Source organism: Ambystoma mexicanum, chromosome 4q, assembly GCF_040938575.1.
Source record: "Ambystoma mexicanum isolate Mex_15411 chromosome 4q, UKY_AmexF1_1, whole genome shotgun sequence".
NCBI lineage: Eukaryota > Metazoa > Chordata > Amphibia > Caudata > Ambystomatidae > Ambystoma > Ambystoma mexicanum.
In genome coordinates, this window is record NC_090928.1 from 1,287,347,674 (window position 1) to 1,287,370,064 (window position 22,391).

At 48.6% G+C, this 22,391-nt stretch overlaps 1 protein-coding gene across 4 annotated transcripts in view; it reads right to left on the reverse strand.

Moving 5' to 3' along the window:
• Nucleotides 1-22,391, reverse strand: part of PPP2R5D (protein phosphatase 2 regulatory subunit B'delta) — a 741,061-nt gene that overhangs the window by 287,724 nt on the left and 430,946 nt on the right. For all 4 annotated transcript variants that reach the window (XM_069608914.1, XM_069608915.1, XM_069608913.1 and 1 more), the window contains exon 8: nt 18,381-18,440. In XM_069608914.1, the coding sequence (XP_069465015.1) occupies nt 18,381-18,440 (60 nt within the window). The remainder of the gene's footprint in view (nt 1-18,380; nt 18,441-22,391) is intronic.

Here is a 22,391-nt window from a genome sequence, read left to right on the forward strand (position 1 = left end):
GCTAAAATGCTTTTAATTCCCTCTAGAGGTTCAGGGTGAGTGGTATCTAGTTAATATTAGTCCAGGCTCACTCTAGCAATCATTCAGGGATGGTTCTTAAGAGGCAAGGAAAGCAAGGAAGCTGCTGTTTTCACACGTGGCTGGATTTTTAACCAAATCGCGGTAAAATTTGCGAGTGCGAGAATCGTGATTACGGCAAAAGTATGAGGAGTAAGTCGGTTCTAGGCTTGTTGAAAGGTTGAGATTCTAAGCTTCCAGAGGAAAGTTAAACCAAGTTCCTAGCCCAAACGGTTCCAGAGATACGAACGATTAAATAAAGGTAGTGTTTTGGATTTTAAATTTTAAAAGTTCAAAGCGACAGGTTACAGCTTGCAGATAGAAAATGACAGGTGACAGCTTTGCAAATGACAGGTGACAGTTAGGAGGCAGTTCTGGTTAGATTAAAATAGATTGAATATTATTTTAACTAAGAGATTGGTTCTGCACAGTTCTGCTAGGTACTCACAATATATTTTTGAATTAGGCCTCGCCACGGATCTGGTCAGGTTTTGGACTGGACTCCGGTCTGGTCTGGGTCTCTTCACAGTGATCTGGGTCAGCTCTCTGGTTCTGCTAACAGCGGTCTGGGTCAGCTCTGCTCTGCTATTCTAGCCTCTCTGGATTATGGATACTGCTCTGCTTTCTAGGTACTGCTACAGGTTCTGGAGATTGATGGATTTGAAGTCTGGATCTCTGGATGTGAAGTCGTCGATCAGCATGCTCCGCAGCAAATGGAATTGAATGTCTCTATCTGTCCTGACTGTCTGCTTTTATGTGTTTTGAAAGTGGGTGTGTGTGCAGCATCACTAGCCAGCCCCTCTTTCAACTTGTCATTGGCCCAATTCTCCCCTCTCCCATGATTGGGGAAGGAACTGTGAGTCAGAGTGATGCTGTAGGTTTTATGGGTCAGAGGATCCTCCCCTGGTCAGTTTGCCCACAAATCTATATTTGATTCAAAATGCACATTTCTCAAATACATAGTGGTTTGTCATTGCATGTACATATTACCTATCACATGAGGTAGTCTCTGTCCCAAATCTGCTCTTCCTAGGAGCTTGGGTTCAAAAATGGCAACATATTTCACTTTTTAGTCGGGTTACCAATATTGGATTTTTCCCCGCATTTACACAGATGTAAATCATGGTGTGTGGGCATTAGGTGGTGGAGTGTCAGATTTTTAACATACATACATTTAGAGTAATATCCTCTTTTCCGCTAAAACCCCCCTGAACATACCACCGGGTCCTACCACGTCTTCAAATGTGCACAGAAAAATCACAAGAATAATGATATCACTTATAAAATTTTCACAAGTCCGCTCTATGAATGATCCATCTTTTTAGATTTATGTTCTGGCCCCAAAGGGGTGTGGTTTCCCCCAGCACAAGGTTGAATTTCTAGTTTTTCCAGTTCTGCAAGCCAGCTTGCTCTCACAGGCAGTGCTCCTCCCCTTTCCTTCCAGGAGGAAGCCACTTTTACGACCCCCATAATTAAACATTTGCCTGAGTCAGGACAGGGCTTTGTTCAATTTCCTGCAGAGCCCAGGTAATTCAATCAGAGAAGTGTCATATCCCTTTTGGTGTTTGGCCTGGGAACACAGCTGTTGTACAAGTCTCAACTCCTGTCGGGGGTAGCTGGTGGGCAGAATTCAGTTTCATTAAGCCAGGTTTCAGATAAAATGTCACTTTTTGTTCCCCAGTTTAAGTCAAGACAATTTTTACATATGCAGCTAGAATGCTGATTCTAAGTTCAAAACTATGACATTTTAACAGTGACAAACTATGTGGCAGTCACAAGTCTGTCCCTCAGTTTATTTACACATTTCGATTTTTGGTAATTTTAAATCCAGTTTCAGTTTAAGCCGCTGCAGACCTGCAGAGCTCAGCCAGTCTTGTTATAAACCTTCAAGTCACTTCAGAATATAACTTTACATTGTATCCACCTCTTAGTAAGTCTTTCTTTGGCCTGCTTTGGGTTCATTTATTCAGTTTTACACAAATGTCTGGTGTTGTTTTAAAACGCCGGCTTTCTGATAGTGGTGAGTACTGGTAATGCAACCATTTTTGGGATTTTTCTTGGATTAATGCATTCCAAACTGGAATGGTTCTTACATGGTAGTAAATCCTTGCTTAACATTGTTTTGATGGGGCTCCTTACAGTAAAATGGCTATGTGGAACCCCCCAAAGGATTGAATCTTTAAAGTGGTCCGGTGAGCCACGATTTCAGCAACTTTTTGACATCAATAACAGTGGATTTTGTTAACAAAGATCTTTCTTTACACTGGTGGGTGGCAAGTGAGGTAACCATTTTGGTGTGCGCACAAACTGCGTGGTTCTCCTGGATTCTGGCGCACTTGTGGGCTTTTTGGCCATTTTGGATTTTCTAAGCCCACAGCACCAAATGTTGCAGCATGATAGCTCAAACGTGGGTCAGGACACCCAACAATGTAACGTTTTAAAGTTACAAAAAAAGCATTGAAATGCTCTCTTTTACATGTAAAAGTACACTTCCATTGAAACCAGTCCATTTATTTTTTCAATGGACTGGTTTAGATGGAAAGAAGCTTTGGCATTCGATGCTTTTTATTAGATGCTTTGGTTTGTCGTTGCTTTCTTTCGGATGGAATCACTATAAACCCCGGTAAGCTCACCGGCAACCTTGGTTCCAGACCGGCAAGCTACAAGTTTGCCTGCCGGAGCCGCTGGACTTGACAGGTCTGACCCTGCCCCAGTAGGCAGACTTGTCACGGGAGCACCAGCATCGCTGCTAACCGAGCCGGTGCTCCTGTGTCCCCACTCCCATAGAGTCCCATAGGGCTTTAGGGGAATGGTGATTAACAAACCATTATGGGAATTAACAAACGTACCGGCGCCTGACTTGCTGGGCTGCCAGACTTAATAGCCCGGTGGCACCAGGAAGTCAGGCGCTGGTAAATTACTACGGGTCTGGCGGTAAGCCGCTGGTAGCATTGGCAGGGTTACAGACGGACCCATTACTGTGTTCTGATTTTGTGGTAAACTAAGGTTTTTCTCCCCCCGCAGGATTTTCAAACTTAGGTGGCCTCTCCACTGCGTACCTGATATGCATTACTGTGTTCACTGTGTTCTGATTTTTGTGGTAAACTAGGGCTGCTTCTCTCTTCCTGTCCGCTTGCACTTGTCCTGTCTTCCCCCCCCACTCCCTCCTATTCCATGGTGCTCTCTATCTCACTGATCTTTTCTAACTGCTTCTCCATTGACTATCCTGCTCTCCTCACCAAATCTGGTAGGAAAAAGTTTGAAAAGGACATCCAGGTCTCCAACCCAGGGCTCCCTATCGCTGACACCTACACTAGTTCCCCCTCCAAGGAAACTCTCACTGACATCCTCTTTTTCGTGCCTTCACCTGAACTATGGACCCTTCATATGGTCTCTGTGCTCTCTCCTTTCTCCTCTTCTCCCATTAATGGTTGCACCCGTTGGGATGTCCTCTTGGCCTCCTTCCACTCCTCTATGGCCATCATTAATGTCTACGCTATTGGGACCGTCTTGGTCCAAGGCCCTCAGGCCAACCTTCACCTCTTCGATAGACGCTTCCCACGCCTCATCAACTTCCTTTCCTCTACTGCTGTGCCCCCTCCTGTATCCTCGACTACCTTGCCTCTACCCTCCCTTCCCACCCCCTCTCGTGCTCGTTCTTCACCTCCGCAGGGCGTACCTCTGATCTGTACCCCTCCCCGGAAGTCCTTCAAAGATGGCAACCTTCTCCACATTGCCACTCTTAACTCTCACTCTGCCGTCAAACACTCCTCTGATATCTGCCGCCTTCTTGAGGAACTGGACCTTGACGTACTCGGTCTCACTGAGAAATGGTTCACGGCCAGCTCTGTCACCAGCTTTGACACACTACTACCTGACGGTTGCAAGATCCTCTCCGTGCCTAGGCCCAACCGTGCTGGGGGCCTGGGGGTGTGGCCCTCATCTTCCCCGAGTGGATTCCTGCTACTGTTACTCCCACGCAGACCTACTCCTCTTTCGAATGTCTTGTCTGCCGACTCTCTCTCTCTCTCTCCTAGCCATTCCCTTACCGTGGCTACTATCTATCGGCCACCTGGTCAAATTTCCTCCTTCCTCTCCGAGTGGGCGGACCTCTCCTCCTCACTCCTGTCCTCAACCACTCAACTCCTCTTTTTTGGAGACTTCAACATCCACCTGGGTGCCTCCTGTCCCCCCTCTGGACTCTTTCGCGCCCTCTGCGACTCGCTCTCACTATCTATTCTCCCATCTGGGCCGACTCATTCTGCAGGGCACACTCTTGATGCCCTGATCTCCTCTGACCTTCCCCTCTCTTTCCCTCTCTCCACTCCTCTCTCCTGGAGTGATCACTTTCTCCTCTCCTCCCACCTCACCCTCCCTACCCCACAGGCAAAGCCACCCCCATCACTGCCACCTTCCTTCTCGGTCATCTGACCCATGAAGCGCGTGTCAGTTGAGGCTTTCGCTGCCACCTTCTCGCCCCCTCCTCCTCCTTCGGCTGACTCCCACCCTGACGCAGCCCTCTCCACTCTCCACTCTGCTATATCTGATACTCTTGATATCCTTGCCCCGGTCATGAGAATCCGCCTGAAGCCCAAAGCCAAATGTAACTCCTGGTATGACTCGGATCTCGTCACCCTCAAACGCAAGTGCAGAGTGACAGAGAGGAAATGGCGTGCTTCATGTTCATCCTCTGACAAACTGGCCTGTCGCCTGCTCCAAAAGCAATACCGTCTCTCCGTTCTCACCAAGAAGAGAGCCCTTATCCAAGCCCGCATCTCTGCGGCATCTAACAACTTGGCTGAACTCTTTAAAATCTGCAAGGAGCTGGCCAACCCTGCAGCAGTCTCTACCTCTCCTGTCCCCTCCCAGGCCTTCTGAACAGCACTGGCCTCTCTCTTCATTTCAAAAACTCAGGACATCCTGTCCTCACTCTCCTCCTATCACCTCCCCCCCTCTATTCTCTGCCCTTCCTCTGGCCCTTCTGCAGCCACCCCTGCTCTCTCCTTCTCTGCCTTTCCCCTTTTTTCTGCTGACGAGGTTTCAAGACAAGTCCGATCTATGAAAGTCTCGTCAAAACAGGTCCACCCCTGTTCCTTCAAGACTATCAAGGACCACATCGACTCCTTGGCTCCTGCCCTTGCTGACTTCTGCAATCACTCCTTCGCCTCTGGAGTCTTCCCATCCCCTCTCAAGCACTCCCTTGTGCACCCCCTTCTTAAGAAACCCTCTTCCGACCCTTCCTGCCCAGCTAACTATCGCCCGTAAACTGCTCTCCTGAACATCCGTGAGGACCTGCTCTCGAACCTTGACTAACATTCCATGTGTTCTCATTTTGGTTGATCTCTCTTCTGCCTTTTATACTGTCAACCATACCATCCTGCTCAACCGTCTCCGTTATAACCTGGGTATCACTGGTCAGGCTCTGGCGTGGCTGACCTCTTTCCTCTCCAATCGACTCTCCCAGGTCCAACTGGGGTCTTTCCTCTCTGACATCTTTTCCTCTACCTGTGGTGTCCCCCAGGGATCCAAACTCTCTCCCTGGCTGTTCAACCAGTATCTGGCCCTTCTCGCCCACCGCATCGCCGCTCTCTGCCCCAACTTTCAGTGCTATGTGGATGATACCCAGCTCATTTTCAGGCTACCCTCGGCTTCCTCCTCTCCTTCCCTCATCTCTGACTGTCGGTCTGCTATCCAGGAATGGTGTGCTGCCAACGACCTCTGCCTTAAGGCCAGTAAGACTGAGATTCTACTCATCGGCACACCCATTCCCTCCTTCCCTGCAGCTCTCTGGCCGGCCTCTCTGGGCCCTCTTCCTGCAAGGCTAAAAACCTTGGGGTCATCTTCGAATCCACACTCTCCTTCTCTCCTCACATATCCGACGTCTCTAAGAAGTCACACTACCAGCTACACCTCCTCAGAGGTATCCTTCCTTTCCTCTCCTTCCCCCAGAAGCTCACTGTCTCTAGAGCCCTGGTTCTCTCGAAGCTGGACTACTGTAACAGCCTCTATCTAAATCTGCCCTCCTCTACTCGCCGCCCTTTGCAACTCATCCAGAACAGGACTGCGAGACTTGTCCTTGGCTTCAAGCACAGGGACCATATCTCTCCAGGACTGAAATCGCTGCACTGGCTCCCAGTGACTGCGAGGATCAAGTTCAAAACCCTTTGCATTGTCCACAAGGCCGTCTGGGGCCTTGGGCAAAATACCTTCAACTCTCTCTTCCTAAATATCTTCCTTCTCGAGCTCTTTGCTCATCCGCCTCCAACTCCCTCAGGGTCAGCTGCTTCTCCAAACAACGAGTTGGGGGCAGATCTCTCTCCGCTGCAGGGTCCTCCCTCTGGAACAGCCTTCCTGCCTCCCTGAAACTTGAGGAGAACCATCTCCAGTTCCAGAAGCACCTCAAAACCTTCCTCTTTGCCTCCGCTTTCTCTCCCCTTCTCCCCTGCTAATACTACTTAAACTGCATTGAATCTGCAACTGGGCAACTCACCGTTCTCGGTCCTTGGCCCAGCCACTCTCCCCTGCACTGCCTCCCTGGCAACCCCTGCACTACGGGACTGTGTCTGTATCCCTACAGCCCCCCTTCCCAGCACTTGTCTGCACTTACTTCGCACTTGCCACCAGCTGGCCCTTGTTATTTATCCTGTATGCTGTATGTTAATAACCCTGTACTGCACTTTCCCCTCTCCCTTTCCCCCTTGCACTTTTCCCTTCTCCTCTACCCTTTGCACTTGCACGATCTGAATGACACCTGGCCTAGTAGGATCGTTGTCTGTCTCCACTTCTCCCCCCCCTGCCTCGTCGCACCTTGAAATACTTGTGTATAGGCGCGTTACAAATGCCATATCATATCATAATGAGGCCCATTAACTTAGGGGCTTGCCGAAGCAAGCCCGCCAATCATGCACCAGGCAGCACATAGACATTTTGGTGGCCAGCCAATCAGCCAGGTACTAAAAACCACCAAACACAAACACCAGAGCAGATTTGGAAGTCTGATGGCAGTCTTCACCATTTGGAATGACAACTCTGAGTATCTTTGTGGGTGCCTGTCAGCAAAGAACAAGTTACTCTCTTACCTGGTAACATTCTTTCGATGGGATGGTCCGACGACGTATTCCATATCTATGACAGTAATCACCACAGCTGTGCTGTTTCGGAAAATCTATTGGCGTCTGCGTCGAGGACGTCGATACGCTGTCCTCTAAGGCCTCCGTCGAGCCGACATCACCGGCTGTTATAAGTAGGACGCATGACGCCCGTAGCCTCAGTTGTAATTTTTTCCTCAGAACGCGTGGCACCAATCTACTGCCAGTATGACCACAGAAAGCCTTGCGGAAACGTAAGCTGCAAACGCATAAGAAATTATGTAGCGGGGTAGGCAGGGAGGGAGCGATATTCAATACGTCGTCGGACCATCCCATTGAAAGAACGTTACCAGGTAAGAGAGTAACTTGTTCTTCGAGGGGATTGGGTCCTCCGACGTATTCCAGATCTATGACAGACTCCCAAAGCAGTACCAACGTAAGGAGGTGGGAAAAGAATTTAGAATATACAAATTTAGAATGCCCAATCAAAGTGCAGAGTAAAGGACCGCCTTGCCAAAGGCCAGATCTTGCCCCCGGATAGAATCTAGGGAGTAGTGACGTACAAAAGTATGGACCGAAGCCCAGGTGGCTGCATCACAGATGTTATGAATAGGAAGACCCCTCTGCAGGGCAGTAAAGGCAGCCATACCCCTAGTAGAATGGGCCTGTAAGCCTACCGGAGGCTCCTTGCCCGCCAAGCGGTAACATTCAGAAATTGCCAAGATAATCCATCGAGACAAAGTCTGCTTAGTAACAGCCTGTCCCAAACGCCTTCCAGCGTAACCAATAAAGAGCTGATCGTCCACTCTGACCCGGGACATGCGTGAAATGTAGAAGCTTAAAGCTCTCCTAGGATCCAGCCTATGGAGCCTCTCCTCTTCCTTAACAGGATGTGGAGGGGGATAAAATGCCGGAAGATTAACCTTCTGGCTTAAATGAAATTCCGACACCACCTTCGGAAGAAAGGAAGGACGAACTCTAAGGACAACCCTGTCCATATGAAACACAGTGAAGGGTGGCTTAACTGAAAGTGCCTGTAACTCACTCACTCTGCGAGCGGAAGTGACCGCAACTAAAAATACAGTTTTAAGGGTTAACAGTCTTAAAGGACAAGACTGTAAAGGCTGAAATGGAGCACCCATTAGAAACCTGAGAACAAGGTTCAAATCCCAACCGGGCACCTGGAAGGGTGACGGAGGGAACACATTAGTGAACCCTTTCAAAAACTGAGAATTTAAAGGAATTTTAAATTAAGAATACTCCTCAGACGAGAGCGTAAATATAGACAGCGCCGCCAGGTAACCTTTAATGGTACCCATTTGCAAGCCCCTGTGGGCTAAAGAAAGCAAAAAAGACAGAATCACAAGAAGGTCACATGAAAAAGGATCCACATTCTGAACCCTGCACCAGTCGCAACGGCAACGGTACAGGGACTATGTTGCCGGCCGTCTGGCTGAAAGCAACACCTCCATCACGTCTTTAGGGAGGTCCCAATCCTTATACCTCAACCTTTCAGAAGCCAAGTGTTTAGGTTGAAGGATCTGACCTCTGGATGAAGAACCTGACCCCCCTCCCGTGAGAGCAGATTGTCTCGGTAGGGAAGACGACGTGGAGGGAAGATGGACAAGGCGATTAGGTCCGGGTACCACGGCCTCCGGGCCCATGCCGGAGCAATGAGGATCACCCGAGAACCGAACCTCTGTAACATCTGCAGCAGTTGCGGGATGGCGGGGACTGGAGGAAACGCGTACATCAGTGGGAAGGACCACTCCACCACGAACGCGTCTAGTAAGGCTCCTCTTGGCGGAAATTCCCGTAAGCAGAACCTTTCGCACTTGCGGTTGACACTGGAGGCGAAGAGATCCACTTTCGTCTCCGGCCAGATGAACTGCCGAGATCGAAATTTCATGCCAGATGGCCAGGAACCAGAGCTGCATCGCCTCCCTGCACAGAGGAAGTGACCCTGCCCCCCCCCTTTTGTTGAGGTAGTGCATGGCCACTGTGTTGTCCGTCAGAATCAGGACATTCTTTCCTCACACAGTCATCAGAAAAGCCTTCAGGGCAAGGCTGACGGCCCTCAGCTCCAACAGATTGATATTGAGTCTGGACTCCGACGGAGACCAACGACCGCTGACTGTCAGCTCGTTGGCATGACCTCCCCATCCCGTGAGGGATGCGTCCGTCACGATCGTCACCTCCGGAAGCCAAAATTGAGCCCCCCCATCTGATTGCCTTCCACGGCCCACCACAGAAGGTCCTGGGCGACCGAGGGCGGCACCTGAATGGGGCCCGACATCCTGCCGGAGGACTAAGACCACTGGAGCTTGAGAGCCCATTGCAGAGATCTCATCCGCAACCTGGCCTCTGGCACCAGAAGAATGCAGGATGCCACGAGGCCGAGCAGTCTCAAGAACTCAGACGCTGGGAGTCTCTGGGCATGTTGAAACTTGTACAGAATCTGCTGAATGTTGTGAGCCCTCACCTGGGAAGGAAAACACTGCCCCAGGGACGTGTCGAGCACTGCTCCGAAGTACTGGAGCTGCTGAGTTGGCGTCAAGTGGGGCTTCTTTAAGTTGAGGGAGAAGCCCAGCTTGTGAAGGGAGTGGCAGGTGACAGACAGATGATCCAGGACTTGCTCGGGAGAGCGCACCCTGATCAACCAATCGTCCAAGGTAGGGGTAGACGTGAATCCCCCCTTTCCTGAGATACGCTGCTACCACCATCATGAGCTTGGTAAAGACCCTCGGGCGGAGGTCAATCCGAACGGTAGGACCCGAAACTGAAAGTGCGAGTCGCCAACCGCGACCCTCAGGTACTTCTTGTGCTTGGGATGGATTGGCACATGAAAATAAGCGTCCTTGAGGTCAAGAGGCACCAACCAGTCCTGAAGTTGAAGGGCCTGGAGGACTTGAACTTGTCCTTCCTGAGGAACTTGTTCAAACCGCGCAAGTCCATGATGGGTCTCAATCCCCCGTCTTTCTTCGAAATAAAAAAATAAGGGGAATACCATCTCTTGTTCCTCTCCGCTACAGGCACCAATTCTATGGCGCCTTTCTCCAGCAGGGATTGCATTTCCTGCGCAAGGAGTGGATCCGGGCTCTTCAAAGAGAGATTCCCTGGTGAATTGTCGTGAGGCCTCTGCCGGAAAGGAAGACAGTAGCTGTGGGCTATGATCTCCAGAACCCACCCATCTGAAGTAATGGCACGCTATTCTATAAGATGCTGCGCCAGCCTTCCCCCAACCGGAGAAGCATGGGCCTCATGACTGAGCTGAAGCAGCTGTGGCAGTGCCTGAGGGCAAAGAAGCAACTGCTCGAGCGGCCTTGGCACCTCGAGTACCTTGTTTTCCACCTGTGGCACTCCTACGGTTGCCCCTTTGACTTGCAGCTCCTCCCGATTTACTAAAGGGCGAGTAACATCAAATGGAACCTTCCCTCCATTGCTGTCCCCTAGGACGAAAAGGCGGAGGTTGGCGAACTGCAGCGCCCAACGACTTTGCTGCAGCTTTGGAGGTCTGCAACCTCTGAAGACTCTCGTCAGCCCTGCTGCCAAAAAGATGTTCACCATCAAAGGGCATGTTGAGGAGCCAAGCTTGCACATCCGGAGCAAACCCAGACTTCCGCAATCAGGCAAACCTGCATATTAGGGTGCTCTCCGCCATGGACCGGCTTACGCAATCAACCATGTCCAGACCCGAACTGATTCACACACGGCATCCTTGCCATCCTGCACGATAGCAAGGAAACCATCCCGTTCCTCCCCTTTGGGAATATGATCAGCCGATAAGGAAATACAGTTCCACAGAGTGTGCGTGAAACGAGACAAGGCACAAAAGGAGTTGGCAGCCTGAAGCGCCATGCCCCCAGAAGAAAACACCTTCGCCCAAACGTCAAAACTTTTGTCGTCCCTATCAGGAGGGATGGTAGGGTACGACGCCTGCTTCGCGGGGGCCGAAACAACCCAGATAATCCGTGACCCTCGACATGAGGCGCCGGTATGAGGAGTCGGCATGAGTGCCAGTCTCCGGCCTACCAAACTCCACCTCCGGAGAGGTGTCTAGACCACTGGCGTCGTGCAACGTCTGACAGGTCCTCAAGTTGACTATGACCAGAAACAATGTCATCTGGAACCTCTGCAGGAACCCTACCTTCCTCAGACCCCTCATCCACATCAGAAATATAATCCAGAGGCTGGAAGGAGGGTACACAAAAAGAAACAAAGACATGTTTAGACTTGGCCAGAGCCTTTCTGGGGGGTTCCACCGTGCCACGGGGTACCCCCGACAACCCCGCCTCGAAAGGCATCGACGGAGTCGGCATCGACAGCATCAACGGCTTCGACACAGGCCTCGAGTGCAGAGCCCCACGCGTTTCTCTCAACAGTTTAGGCGCTGAGGGCATTGACGACTTCCTCGGTGGCAGAGCCTAGAGAGCCCGTCGACGACCTCGGCGAAGACCTCACAGGTTCTTGCGGTCTCGAGGGCGTCGAGCACCGGGACCTGGAACGGGCATGCCTAGAGCGACCATCCTTGTCCGACCAGGACCTTGAAGGCGCCCGGTGGTCGCGACGACTGCTCAAGCCCGAAGGCAGACGAGCGGTGTCTCTAGCACGGCCATGCCCGGCGTCCTCAGACGGCGCAGACGGCCCAGAACCCTGCGATTGAAAAATCAACATCTCCTTTCGGAAGGAATCCCATTCCTCAGGAGTGGAATGCTTGTTGGGACAAGCAACCCGCCGATGGGCGGAGTCCCCGGACGAGGACGGGGAAGGCGACCTGTGACGGCGCTTCCTGGAGTGCCTCGGAGAGGCAGAGGAATGGCGGGACCGACTCCCAGACCGAGAACCTCCGGACTCAAGACGACGATCCAGAGAGTCGCCCCTCGAATCATCCGTCGAAAGACCAGTGGAACGCGACTTCCGGGGCTTGGCCACCTTACCGGCCGACAGCTTCTTCTTACGCTCCCACAAGGCCTTCGATGTGAGCGGTTGGCAGTCGACACAGTCATCCGTATCATGGTCCTCCCCGAGGCACCAGAGGCAAGCGTCGTGCGTGTCCGTCAGCGAGAACTTGGACCCGCACACCAGACACTTCTTAAACCCAGGCCGCGGGGTGGGAGAAGCCGAAGACATCATACAATTAACAAGGAAGAAAACAGGTTCGAAGAACGGAAAGAATAGGATTCAGTAGAATCGAGGCACGCCGAGATCTATGAAGCGAACACGTTTGTGGAAAAAACGGAACTGAGGCTACGGGTGTCGTGCGTCCTACTTATAACATCCGGTGATGTCAGCTCGACACAGCGTATCGATGTCATCGCAGCAGGAGGCCGAAAGATTTGCCGAAGCAGCACAGCTGTGGTGATTACTGTCATAGATATGGAATACGTCGGAGGACCCAATCCCCACGAAACTGCCATTTTGGCTGTGCCTAGTGACCACACAAAGAAATGTTAAGGGGCAGGGTGCAAATACATGTGTACTATAATGGCTATATACTGGTGCATTGGGCTACTAATGTGGTTAAAGTGGCTACAATCCTTATGTAGCCAAAAATAAAACGCAACTACTCCCAGCCTAATTCACAACACATTTGTAGAGTGATTAAAGCCCCCTGTGACCAAATGATGGTACCTAAAAAGAACCCATACCCTTGTATACATGTGGTCTACTGAGAGCTGCACAATAGAAAAATGGTTGCAGTGACACAGGGACCTCAGGAGCAGGTGCTCTAGTCACATAAGAAAAGTTGAAAAAGCATTGAAGCCATGTTTAGAGGTCCCTCAAACATAGCGAGCCAAAATCCCAAAAAATGAAATCGTCCCCCAGCACCTCCAGGTCAAAAAAGGATTGCAGTTCATCTGCAAGGATAAGGATTTTAAGGAAGTCAGCCTGGATCAGCCTGGGGGCCACACATTCCAACTGGCTAGAATGCTAGGAGACAACACCAACAAAGGCACCTCTCTTGGTGCAGAGCTCACAGCTGCCTAAACCAAAACTAAGGGCCGTTGTGCAGGGTTGGGAGTGGGAAGCAGACAGCCTAGAAGCTACTAGTGAGCTCCATTCTACTTATCAAACACCTCAGATGTAACTCGCAGTGAGCTCAAGGATTCCTACTGAACTACACCCGGGCCACGGTGTAATCGGGCAGATGGAAAAGTCATCTAAAGTGCCAGAAGGCGTCGAAACCTCCAGCATCACATTGAAGACAGGAGCCACAAAATGACCAGTCCAAGCCGGTTATTCTTCTGAATGCCAATTGAAGAATAATCCTAAAATGAATTCAAATAAAAACTGACAGTAAACAGGCGCCATACAACACACAAAATAGCTATAACTGATGCAAAAGGGACACCTGACCATGTTTAGAAATCATACGTGGGTGGGGGAGAGCAGAGAATAACTGAGGGGGGGCTGGAACACTTTTCAATCTAGTGCTTTCAGAATAGAACTGGCTCGATTCTGTTTTTTGCTTGGATGCTATATACACACACATACTGTTAGGACAGAATCGCATCACAGTGTTCAGGGTTGGAAGATACATTCCCACAGATAGGCAAACTGGGTTCCTTACGTTTTCCTTCCCTAGTTGTCATGAAATCAAGGTCATCTCTTAGACGAGGGTGCTGTGGGGAGCAACATAAAGTAGTGTTATATAGTGAACTGCTGGATGCATGCAGTGCATGATGTCACAGTGAGAATGTGTGAGTGAGCGGAATGTTTGTCATTGAAGAGGGTTCCAGCTCAGGGAGTCAGAGAGATGGGAGTCTGGGTGGTGAGAGCCAGTGGGTCAACCTCAGGGCTCCCCGCGGTCTCTTCTTGTTCCTCAACTGATCTTTGTGTAACTTAATAAAAGGAACTTTGATACTACTTCTCTGATGTTCATTTATAACAAGTACACCACAATATTACTTCAAATAAAGGGATGTCCAGATGAAGGTTCTTATGCAACACTGTTTAGCACACCAGGTAACGCACGACAACCGTCTGGGGGGATCTTCGGCTCAAGCCAACGTGAAGGGGAATAGCAAAGTCAAACCTGTGAATCATGGGTTAAGAGTAAAGCAGCTTCAACACTAAGGTTATCTTTGGACATATCTTTTCAGTAGGTAGTCCGTCGCTATTAGCAATCAGGAAAATCAGAGTGACTTTCGACTGGCTGAGCAAAGTACTCATCCTGATGCCAAGTGGTCCTCAAAGATGAGCATTGGATCGATTGTTACAAATAGTCCACGATGTTGTAGATCGTACTTTGCTTCTGGATCCCTGTCGTGGAATTACAAAGGCAATTCCAAACCTTGCTAATTGGGCATTTTAGGCAGCTTCTGACAGCTCACAGGTGGTGATTGCGTCCACACGAAGACAGGTCAGCCGCCGCAGGTCTGTTGAGGTGAAACAGCTGCAGCTTCAAAGCCAACAAAAATCTCCAATTAAGGATGGCAGTGGAGCCCTTGGTTGAGAGGGCAGACGAGTTGGATCTGCAGTAGAGTGGAGCAGCGCAGTCCGCTGGAAGCAGACTTCAGGTTCCATTAAAACAGACTATTCCAGCTGAGCAGGCCCAACAGAGATTCCTAGGCATCCCAACATTTATACATTTTGCAATGTTCTTTGCTGCACCGTTTTGGGTAGCAAACGCAGGCCTTTGGGCAGTGCTGGTGTTGGTGCTCTGTGTCCCGTGCTTTCAACTGGTCATTTTGGACCCACAGAGGACATCAAGACTTCCCAAAAGAGCAGCATCATAAGGGCTTATGACTCAACTGTGCCTAGTATATCAAGGGAAGAGACTAAATCCCTCAATTCCCTTTGGTCGCTTCAAGATGCCTGCCATCAGCAGACACTGGTAAAGCTTTGCCATCAACGCAGGTATCGGAAGGATCCAGAGTCAAGCAATCCTTCGCTGCTGCTACTCCTCCTCTTCGGGTTTGTTTCATTGCAACCCATCCTCAAGATGGACAAGGCAAGGATGAAGTCCATCTGCCTACCTAGGAACTTGTGGGCTGAGAGAGCCCCTATAATCCCAAACAGAAGGCCCTTTACATTCAAATAATTGGTGTGAAATCAAGCAGTGGCAGCTGTCGCATTTAACCTCAGCAGATGTCTTCCTGGTGCTCTCTCCAGTTGTAGTTTTGAGTCTGAATCCAGACACAATTAAAAGAATTCAGTCAGTTCTAGCTCTGGCAACTGTAGCCCTCGCAGTGAGGCAGGCGGTGACCAAGGCTATAAATGGCAACATTGTTGGGAAGGAAATAAACCTTTAACACCCCTCAAGGCGCTTTAGAGTGAGGCGGGTCCCATGAATAAGACGTGCAATGTACAATGTACCGGGGGGGGGGCACGGGGTGTGCTAAGGAACCCTGCACAAACACAATATTGCACAAAGTGCAGATGTATAGACTTAGTGCGCGCATATAGAGAGAGGCCATTTTCGGAGTTATGGTAGATAAATTCAGCCCGCGTGGTAAACACAGGCCCGATGAAGAAACCTGAACAGGCTCAAGTGCTGATGGTAAAAGGACCTGCACTGCTAATTCCCACAGAAACCTCCCTTTGCCCCTTAACTGTTGCAATTACTTGTTATCCCTAAAAGGAACGGGCTCTAAAACGCCACAAGACAGCACCAGGCTCCTTGCTGCACACATCCATCACAGCCAGTCCATGAGCAGTCCTCCAACCCACCAGGAGTTATGACACTGTTGTGTAGTGCCTGTGTGAATGGATGGGTGATAGAATGCTTGCATGTCACTGTTAGAATGTCAGTAGGTCAGTGGGTGTACAAAGGTTCCAATAAAATCAGTTGGGACATCAAGCCTGGGTGATGGGACCCAGTGTTCATTCCGCTATATGTAACAGATAATAAATATCTCAAAGAACCTAAGACCAGCTGCGGTCCATCATCATCATATTGCCTACGCGTCTTATGAACCAGCACACATGCAGGAGAAAGGTCGCAGCTTCGGAATTAAGTCTGCTGTGGGGGGAGCAGCAGGACCGAAGAGGGAACAATGCCCTCACCCGCATGGAAAGTAAGTCCCATCGCCCAGGGCACATTAGAAGGGAAGGAATTGATGTATAGTAGTATTTTACTCCTCAAGAGGTCACTTGTAACAAGCCGATTTACAGGTGGCCCAGAACGGAAAGTACAGAAGGGCGTTCCTGCTTGGGTGAAGGAGCGTGAGTCATATGTTAATGTCTGCGGGACGCATAGTAAGGGAGCGGCTTGATAACTAATGGTGAACATGGATTTATAATCCAGTTTGCGTCAAGGGTCTGTCGGACACGATAGAGTAGCCACAACTCAAATGTAGCGTGGATAGCCTGCATCGTGGAACGCAAACTGCATTTACTATGGAGTACGGTGACAGTGATTCAAGACTGTTGTGCAACAGAGCTCTGCTTTGCACTGCCGCTGAGTTTAAAGTGATGACATCATAAGCCTACTCTAGCAGTTGGCAAAGCTTCCATTCTAAAGACAGTTCACAGTGGTTCAATGCGCGTGTGAGGGAGCTGTGTGCGACGGAGTAGAGTGAAGCACCTGTATACTGCATATCTGCGGCGCTGAATATATTACCATCTGGACTGGCAAGCTTATTAGTTCACGACGCAAGGAAACGAGGGCCAAGTACGGATAATGATATGGCGCAATCTGCAACTGAAGATCAGATCGGATGGGAAGTAAAAGAGGAGAACAGAAAGCTCTATGCAACTGGGAAAAACAACATTCGACCAGCGAACAGCATGATATTGTTACTAACGAAGTCTCTGCAAAAATGAGTAAACATTCTGAAGAACAGATGCAGTCATACTGCTACAATGAAAAACAGACACAGTCATACAGCTGCAACGTTATCAGTGAGGAAGTTAGTGAGCTTCCACAGAGGTACTGTACTGTTCAGTATTGTGTCAGGAGTGTTCCGATTCGATGATGAACAAGGAGAAGGAAGAGATACTACTGAACTAATGTTTTTGTTTTAAGTGTGGTAACATTTTAGATATGCTGGGAAAACAGTTATTGGGTTGCACTTCAGGAGCTAGATCCGGATCTAGTACGATTTTCATAGAAATTTTGTTTGAAAAGAGGAAAGCGTGACGGGTGTAAACGCATGGTATGCTGGTATAGTACGGAATGGACGGACCATGCGGCGTGTTGTGCATCATTTTATTTCTGCGGGTTTTGAGTTGTTTGGATTTAATTCTTTGAGGAATTGCAGGAACAGTTTCAAGTATGCCAACGAGGACTTTATAGATGTGTAGGTGTCTCACATATAATAGTTTCCTCCATAGTAGGTTTAAACCTGTATGTGGGATAACATTGCATGCTTAGTGCTGCATGCAAGAGTAAGGTATGTGTATGAATGTTAATTTTCAGGTGAGTGATGGTAGTATTTAACTCCTTGAGGGATCTTAGGTCTGCGAAACACCTGGACATTTGAAAATGAAGTATAATCTAATGTATTAGGTTCAATATGGCTATATTGGGGGCATGTTTCGTGTGTGAACAAATGTTGGGGGAGCAATAGTGAACTTGACTGCTAAGTAATGATGAGTTAGGTGTTGCTGTATGTATTCAATGTTTATGATTAGCAATGGTATTTAAGAGGCATCAGCGGATCGCGACTCCCCGGTAACGTCGAAACTGACAAGGGAAGTGAGTGTTATTGTGGTAATGTGGGTTTTCATGTTTTTTATTTCTTCCTATGTGTTTTTCTCGATGTTTTGTCATACATGACTATTTGGTTTTCAAGATGTTGATGTGGTTAATTTTTCAATTGTACACTGTTGTACATTTATATGTCGTCCTAATTGGATAATTTACTTATGCTTAACCGTCCCCTTTTGTTTACACCCTGGTTTGTGCCTTACATTGTATACCTATATGTGAATTTGTTAAATGATGTACATGTAAATATACACAAATCAGCCTCAGAAGAAGAGCTTTGGCTGGAAACACGTGTTCGGTTGACCTTCAAATAAATTACATGCAATGAGGCATGCAACGATTAGCGCAGTGTGAATGTATTTATTTTCTACAAGTGATTTAACATCTGCGTATGTCTAGAGTTAAAATTCAGTGCAAACAAAACAAGCATTTTAAAAGCCAAATAAACACTAGGAAAAACAGTTCATCATTCTTGATCACATCTTCCATGACTTGCTGCCAAAACTGTTGGGTTACCTTCCAACAAGAATCACATGCAATCTTGGATCACTGCAAACATCAACCCCTGCAAGAGTACTGACCTGCCCAGGATTTCCAAGAGTTCAGCAATCCCATTGTGATGTTCTGTTTCATAAATGAACCTATAGAAAAACAGAAAACGGCAAATTCATGAACCACTCGGAGAAAAACTGCAGCATGGAAAACTTCAGAACAGCAACAGTTCATAGCTGGGCTTAGCAAATAAGACCACACTCATCCTTCAATACCTCCCTGCTTCTATGACACATTGAGCACAGATGGAAATCCAAAGAATTGCACGCAAAAAAGGGGACATCTCACACTGGAAAAGGAAAAACACATGATCATGCTGTTTACAAGTAGCCACCAGTAGGGGGAGCGTGATATCTTTATGCCGCTTCAGGAGCAGATGGCAATCACACAGAGGGAAATAAGGTACTTACCTGTAAACCTACTTCCCATATTAAGAGCACCTTCTCGAAACACCTCTGTGTGCAGACCTGTGCGGAGTACTTTTTCTTTTTATCCTTTCTGCATCACCAAACCCTTCCATGGGAAGGGAGACAGCTTTTCTCTGTGTGACTTTAATTTGTTTAACCTCCCAATGCCCAATGTGAGATATCGCAAGACTCGAACACAGAGGCATAATGTTGATTTATATGAACTTATTAAAAGAAATGGGTTGGAGAAAAGCCCGTTTTCCCCTAAATCTAGGAGGGTTTCCCCCTCTCAGCAAAACCAGCAATGGTCTCTGTCAAGATGCCCAAAGTAAAAGTCTTCCGTCCTATGTCCAAAACGCTACGCTGACCCTCACACGCTAAACCTATCATAAAGTGCAAATGGGCTTAATGTTCTCGAGCTGCCACTTGCAGCTGTAGTTCACAAGTAAAGTTCCAAAAGGGTGTCAAAGAAATAAACAACCAAATGTTCCAGCATCATTGGAAGTGTTTTCTCTTCCCCTAAGTTTATTCGTTCTTTGCCTCCTCTCAGCCTTTCCTCCACTTTCAAATATACGGTAAGGATTTTGTATCAAGAGATTGACCTTTCTTCTCCTTACAATCTCTTCCTTCCAAGGGACTCGTTTATCTTCCCATAGGTTTCACACATTCACAAGGTTCCTTTACTTGCTCCTCTGGCTTGCTTTCCGCACAGTTCAGGTCTGAGTCTACTGACTCGAACAAAAAAAAGGCGTGGTGTACTCTCCTGCCACAGCTTGGTTAAAACGTAACTATTTGTATTTTGGGTGCAGGCCCCAGACTTGCATTCGAATTGCCTGGTATACTCTCATGCCAGGACTTTGCCAATGTTGTAGCACTCATATGTTCATATTCTTTTCCATTCGAGTATTGGGCATTTGCCCGCCTTTCATTCACAACTTCACATGCTTGCCAGGTTCCTCCAGCTTCCCGGCTTGGTTCTCCCAGGCGTTCTAATTACTTCCAATTGGCGTGCAGTGTATAACCTGAAGCACCTCAATCTTACTGTATGAGTTCACCTGTCTCTCCTGACTGCTTCAGCGTTCTCCACGGGCTGCGTGTTGAACAGTGGTAAGCTTAGTCTTCTGGACAGTGTTGCGTAAGCACTGCGGTCCCGTGCCTGCTGGGCCTATAGCCCCAGGCTATTCCTCACTGATGAGGCCGAAATATGTTTGGAGATGCTTGTGGTCCCATGCTGAAGGGATGTGACCAAGCAGTTTGAACTGGGCGGCCCCTTTCGGGGTGGGACCAAGCCCGATTTGCATATGGTCTTTCCCTTTTTTAATGGCTTGGCAGGTGAAGAGGAATGGTCTGGAGGGTTGCCCAGAGCAATGCCAGAGGTTAAGATTCATTTTAAGCCTTCGAGCCATCACCTCTTGTTTTGCTGTAGTCACCCCGGTCCTTGGACTGCAGCAGCTCTCCCAGTAGAGTCTCTTGCTCCATACTTGCGCGCTGCGGACCTCCAATCTCGGAGCCTCTTCTTCCAAATGCCACGATCTCGTCTGTTCGGCATCCCTCCAGTTTCACAACTGACCTTGGGTATGGTGCGCCACCATCTTCCCAGCTTGTCAGGTGTTTAAGTTCCCGGCAATGGTCAGCTGCTCGGATCAACTAGCCTGCACTGTGTGGTTACCAGGCCATATATAGCTGGAAAGGCAATGACTGGTGATTATTATCCCTTGGGGGGCAGGGGGGCGTTTAACAGATCTTCTAGTGAGCCATCTTCACCTCACGGAGGTCTAACCCCCCATGTGGTCCTTCTGCTGATAGCTACCACCAAAGTCAGAGTCAGGTAGTTTCTGCCCTTCCCTGGCCACATGAGGAAAACTTCCCCTCAGAAGTTAGTGACAGCTTCACTAGATTCAGCACACCAAGGAAAATGCTAATCCAGGTAGACCTGGAAAAAAAGTTGCCCAAAGCTAGGATGAGTCGACTGGTGTGCATACATGGCATGGGGTTTCTGGAAGCAGTTTGGGTGCCAACTTATGTGATTTATAAAGTGTGAAACTAGCAGGGAAGTAAAGCATTTACATAGGGGGCAAACCCAGGCAGTTTACATGAAAGGATGTGGGGGTAGCAGAGAATTTGGGTTCAACGGGTGATGAAAGATGGGAAAGATGTTTTTTGAAGAGTCTTCAGGTGCATCCTGAAGCGTAGGATGGAGGAGGCCAGTCTTGTGCGTGGTGAACTTGTTCAAGTGATATGATGCATAGCGGGAACAGGCCAGTTTCCTTCCTGTTTTGGCAGTCATGCAGACCTTATTTTCCAGCGTGATGAACTTGTGCCTTCTGGTAATTCACTAGCCTCCGGAAATGCAGTTTCTCAGCCAAGTAGAGCTGTGCTTTGGTTGTAACTATTTTGTAGGTGATGGAGGCTGTCTTGAACATGATGCTTGCTTGAAGCGGTAGCAAGTGCAGCTTCTGGAGGAATGGGGTGGGGTGAGAAGAGACGAGATGTGGTTGGAATTTGTTAGCCCTGTGCCGGATTGCTTTCAGTGGTGCCAAAGTGGCATCCAGGACTCCTGCGAGTGGGACGTTGCAATCGTCCAGGTAGGAGAACAACATGGCTCAGACCACTGTTCCAAAACTCAGGGCAGGGATGAAAGGCTTGCGGAGCAGCAGAAGCAGATGCAAGGGCGCTTGAGTCTTCCTGATGGGAGTTAGGCATGGTTTCAAGAGAGATGACACGGACAAAAGAACTTACTTTATTTAAATGTCAGAATGGTGTAAAGCCTACATAAGGATCTATCCTGCCTAAAGAAAACGAAAGGTAAGTCTGTGTCTGTAAGACCAAATCAAAAGTTTGTGTCAAAACCTATGCTTGCCATCATGTCTAGAAATAAACATGGTGTGGGGTTTTTCTTAGCCAACAAAATAGTGTGCAAAAGTAAAGTCTCAGCTGCTATCAGCCGAAGCACTTCTTGGGCTCCTCATCCCAAATGTAATACAGTTCCAATAGCTGGTTGCCTCAACAACGTTCCGCCTGGTCATGAGATGCCACTTCTCCAAGATCAATATAGCACAGTTCACACATAAAGAGGTCTTGATGTTCCCTTCCCCAAGACTGTGTTTCTCAGTTCCTTCGACTCTCAGGGTTCCTTTCCCCAAGATTTCACTGTAGCACTTCTACTGCTTTCATCCGCTCAATGTTCAATAGTAGAAAGCAATAGGTCCACTTGACTCACCTTCTTGCTTACTTTATCAATAATTTCATAGTTCTTCGTGGCTCACTCACAATGTCCTTTGCTTGTCCTCATTCAGGGCTTCCTGGTCTAGGTGCAGTTGTCAGACCATAAAGTCCACCCATTACAGGTCACGCAACCAGGAACCCTATGCTTCCCCTTGGGTAATTTATGATATCTGATCTTCACAGTAGGGAAACTCTTTGGTCTAGGCACATTTGTCAGACTACGCGGTCCACCCATTACAGGTCACGCAAACATAAGTTCCCCTTAGATATGTTTGGACCCTCACAGGCTCTTCTGCTTCAGGCTATTGATTGCTCACACTTGTATTCCTTTTTGTTAGTGTAACATTATTCTGCATCAGTCTTTGCCTGTCCAAAGATTTATGATTCTTTCTCACACTGGTAGTTAGA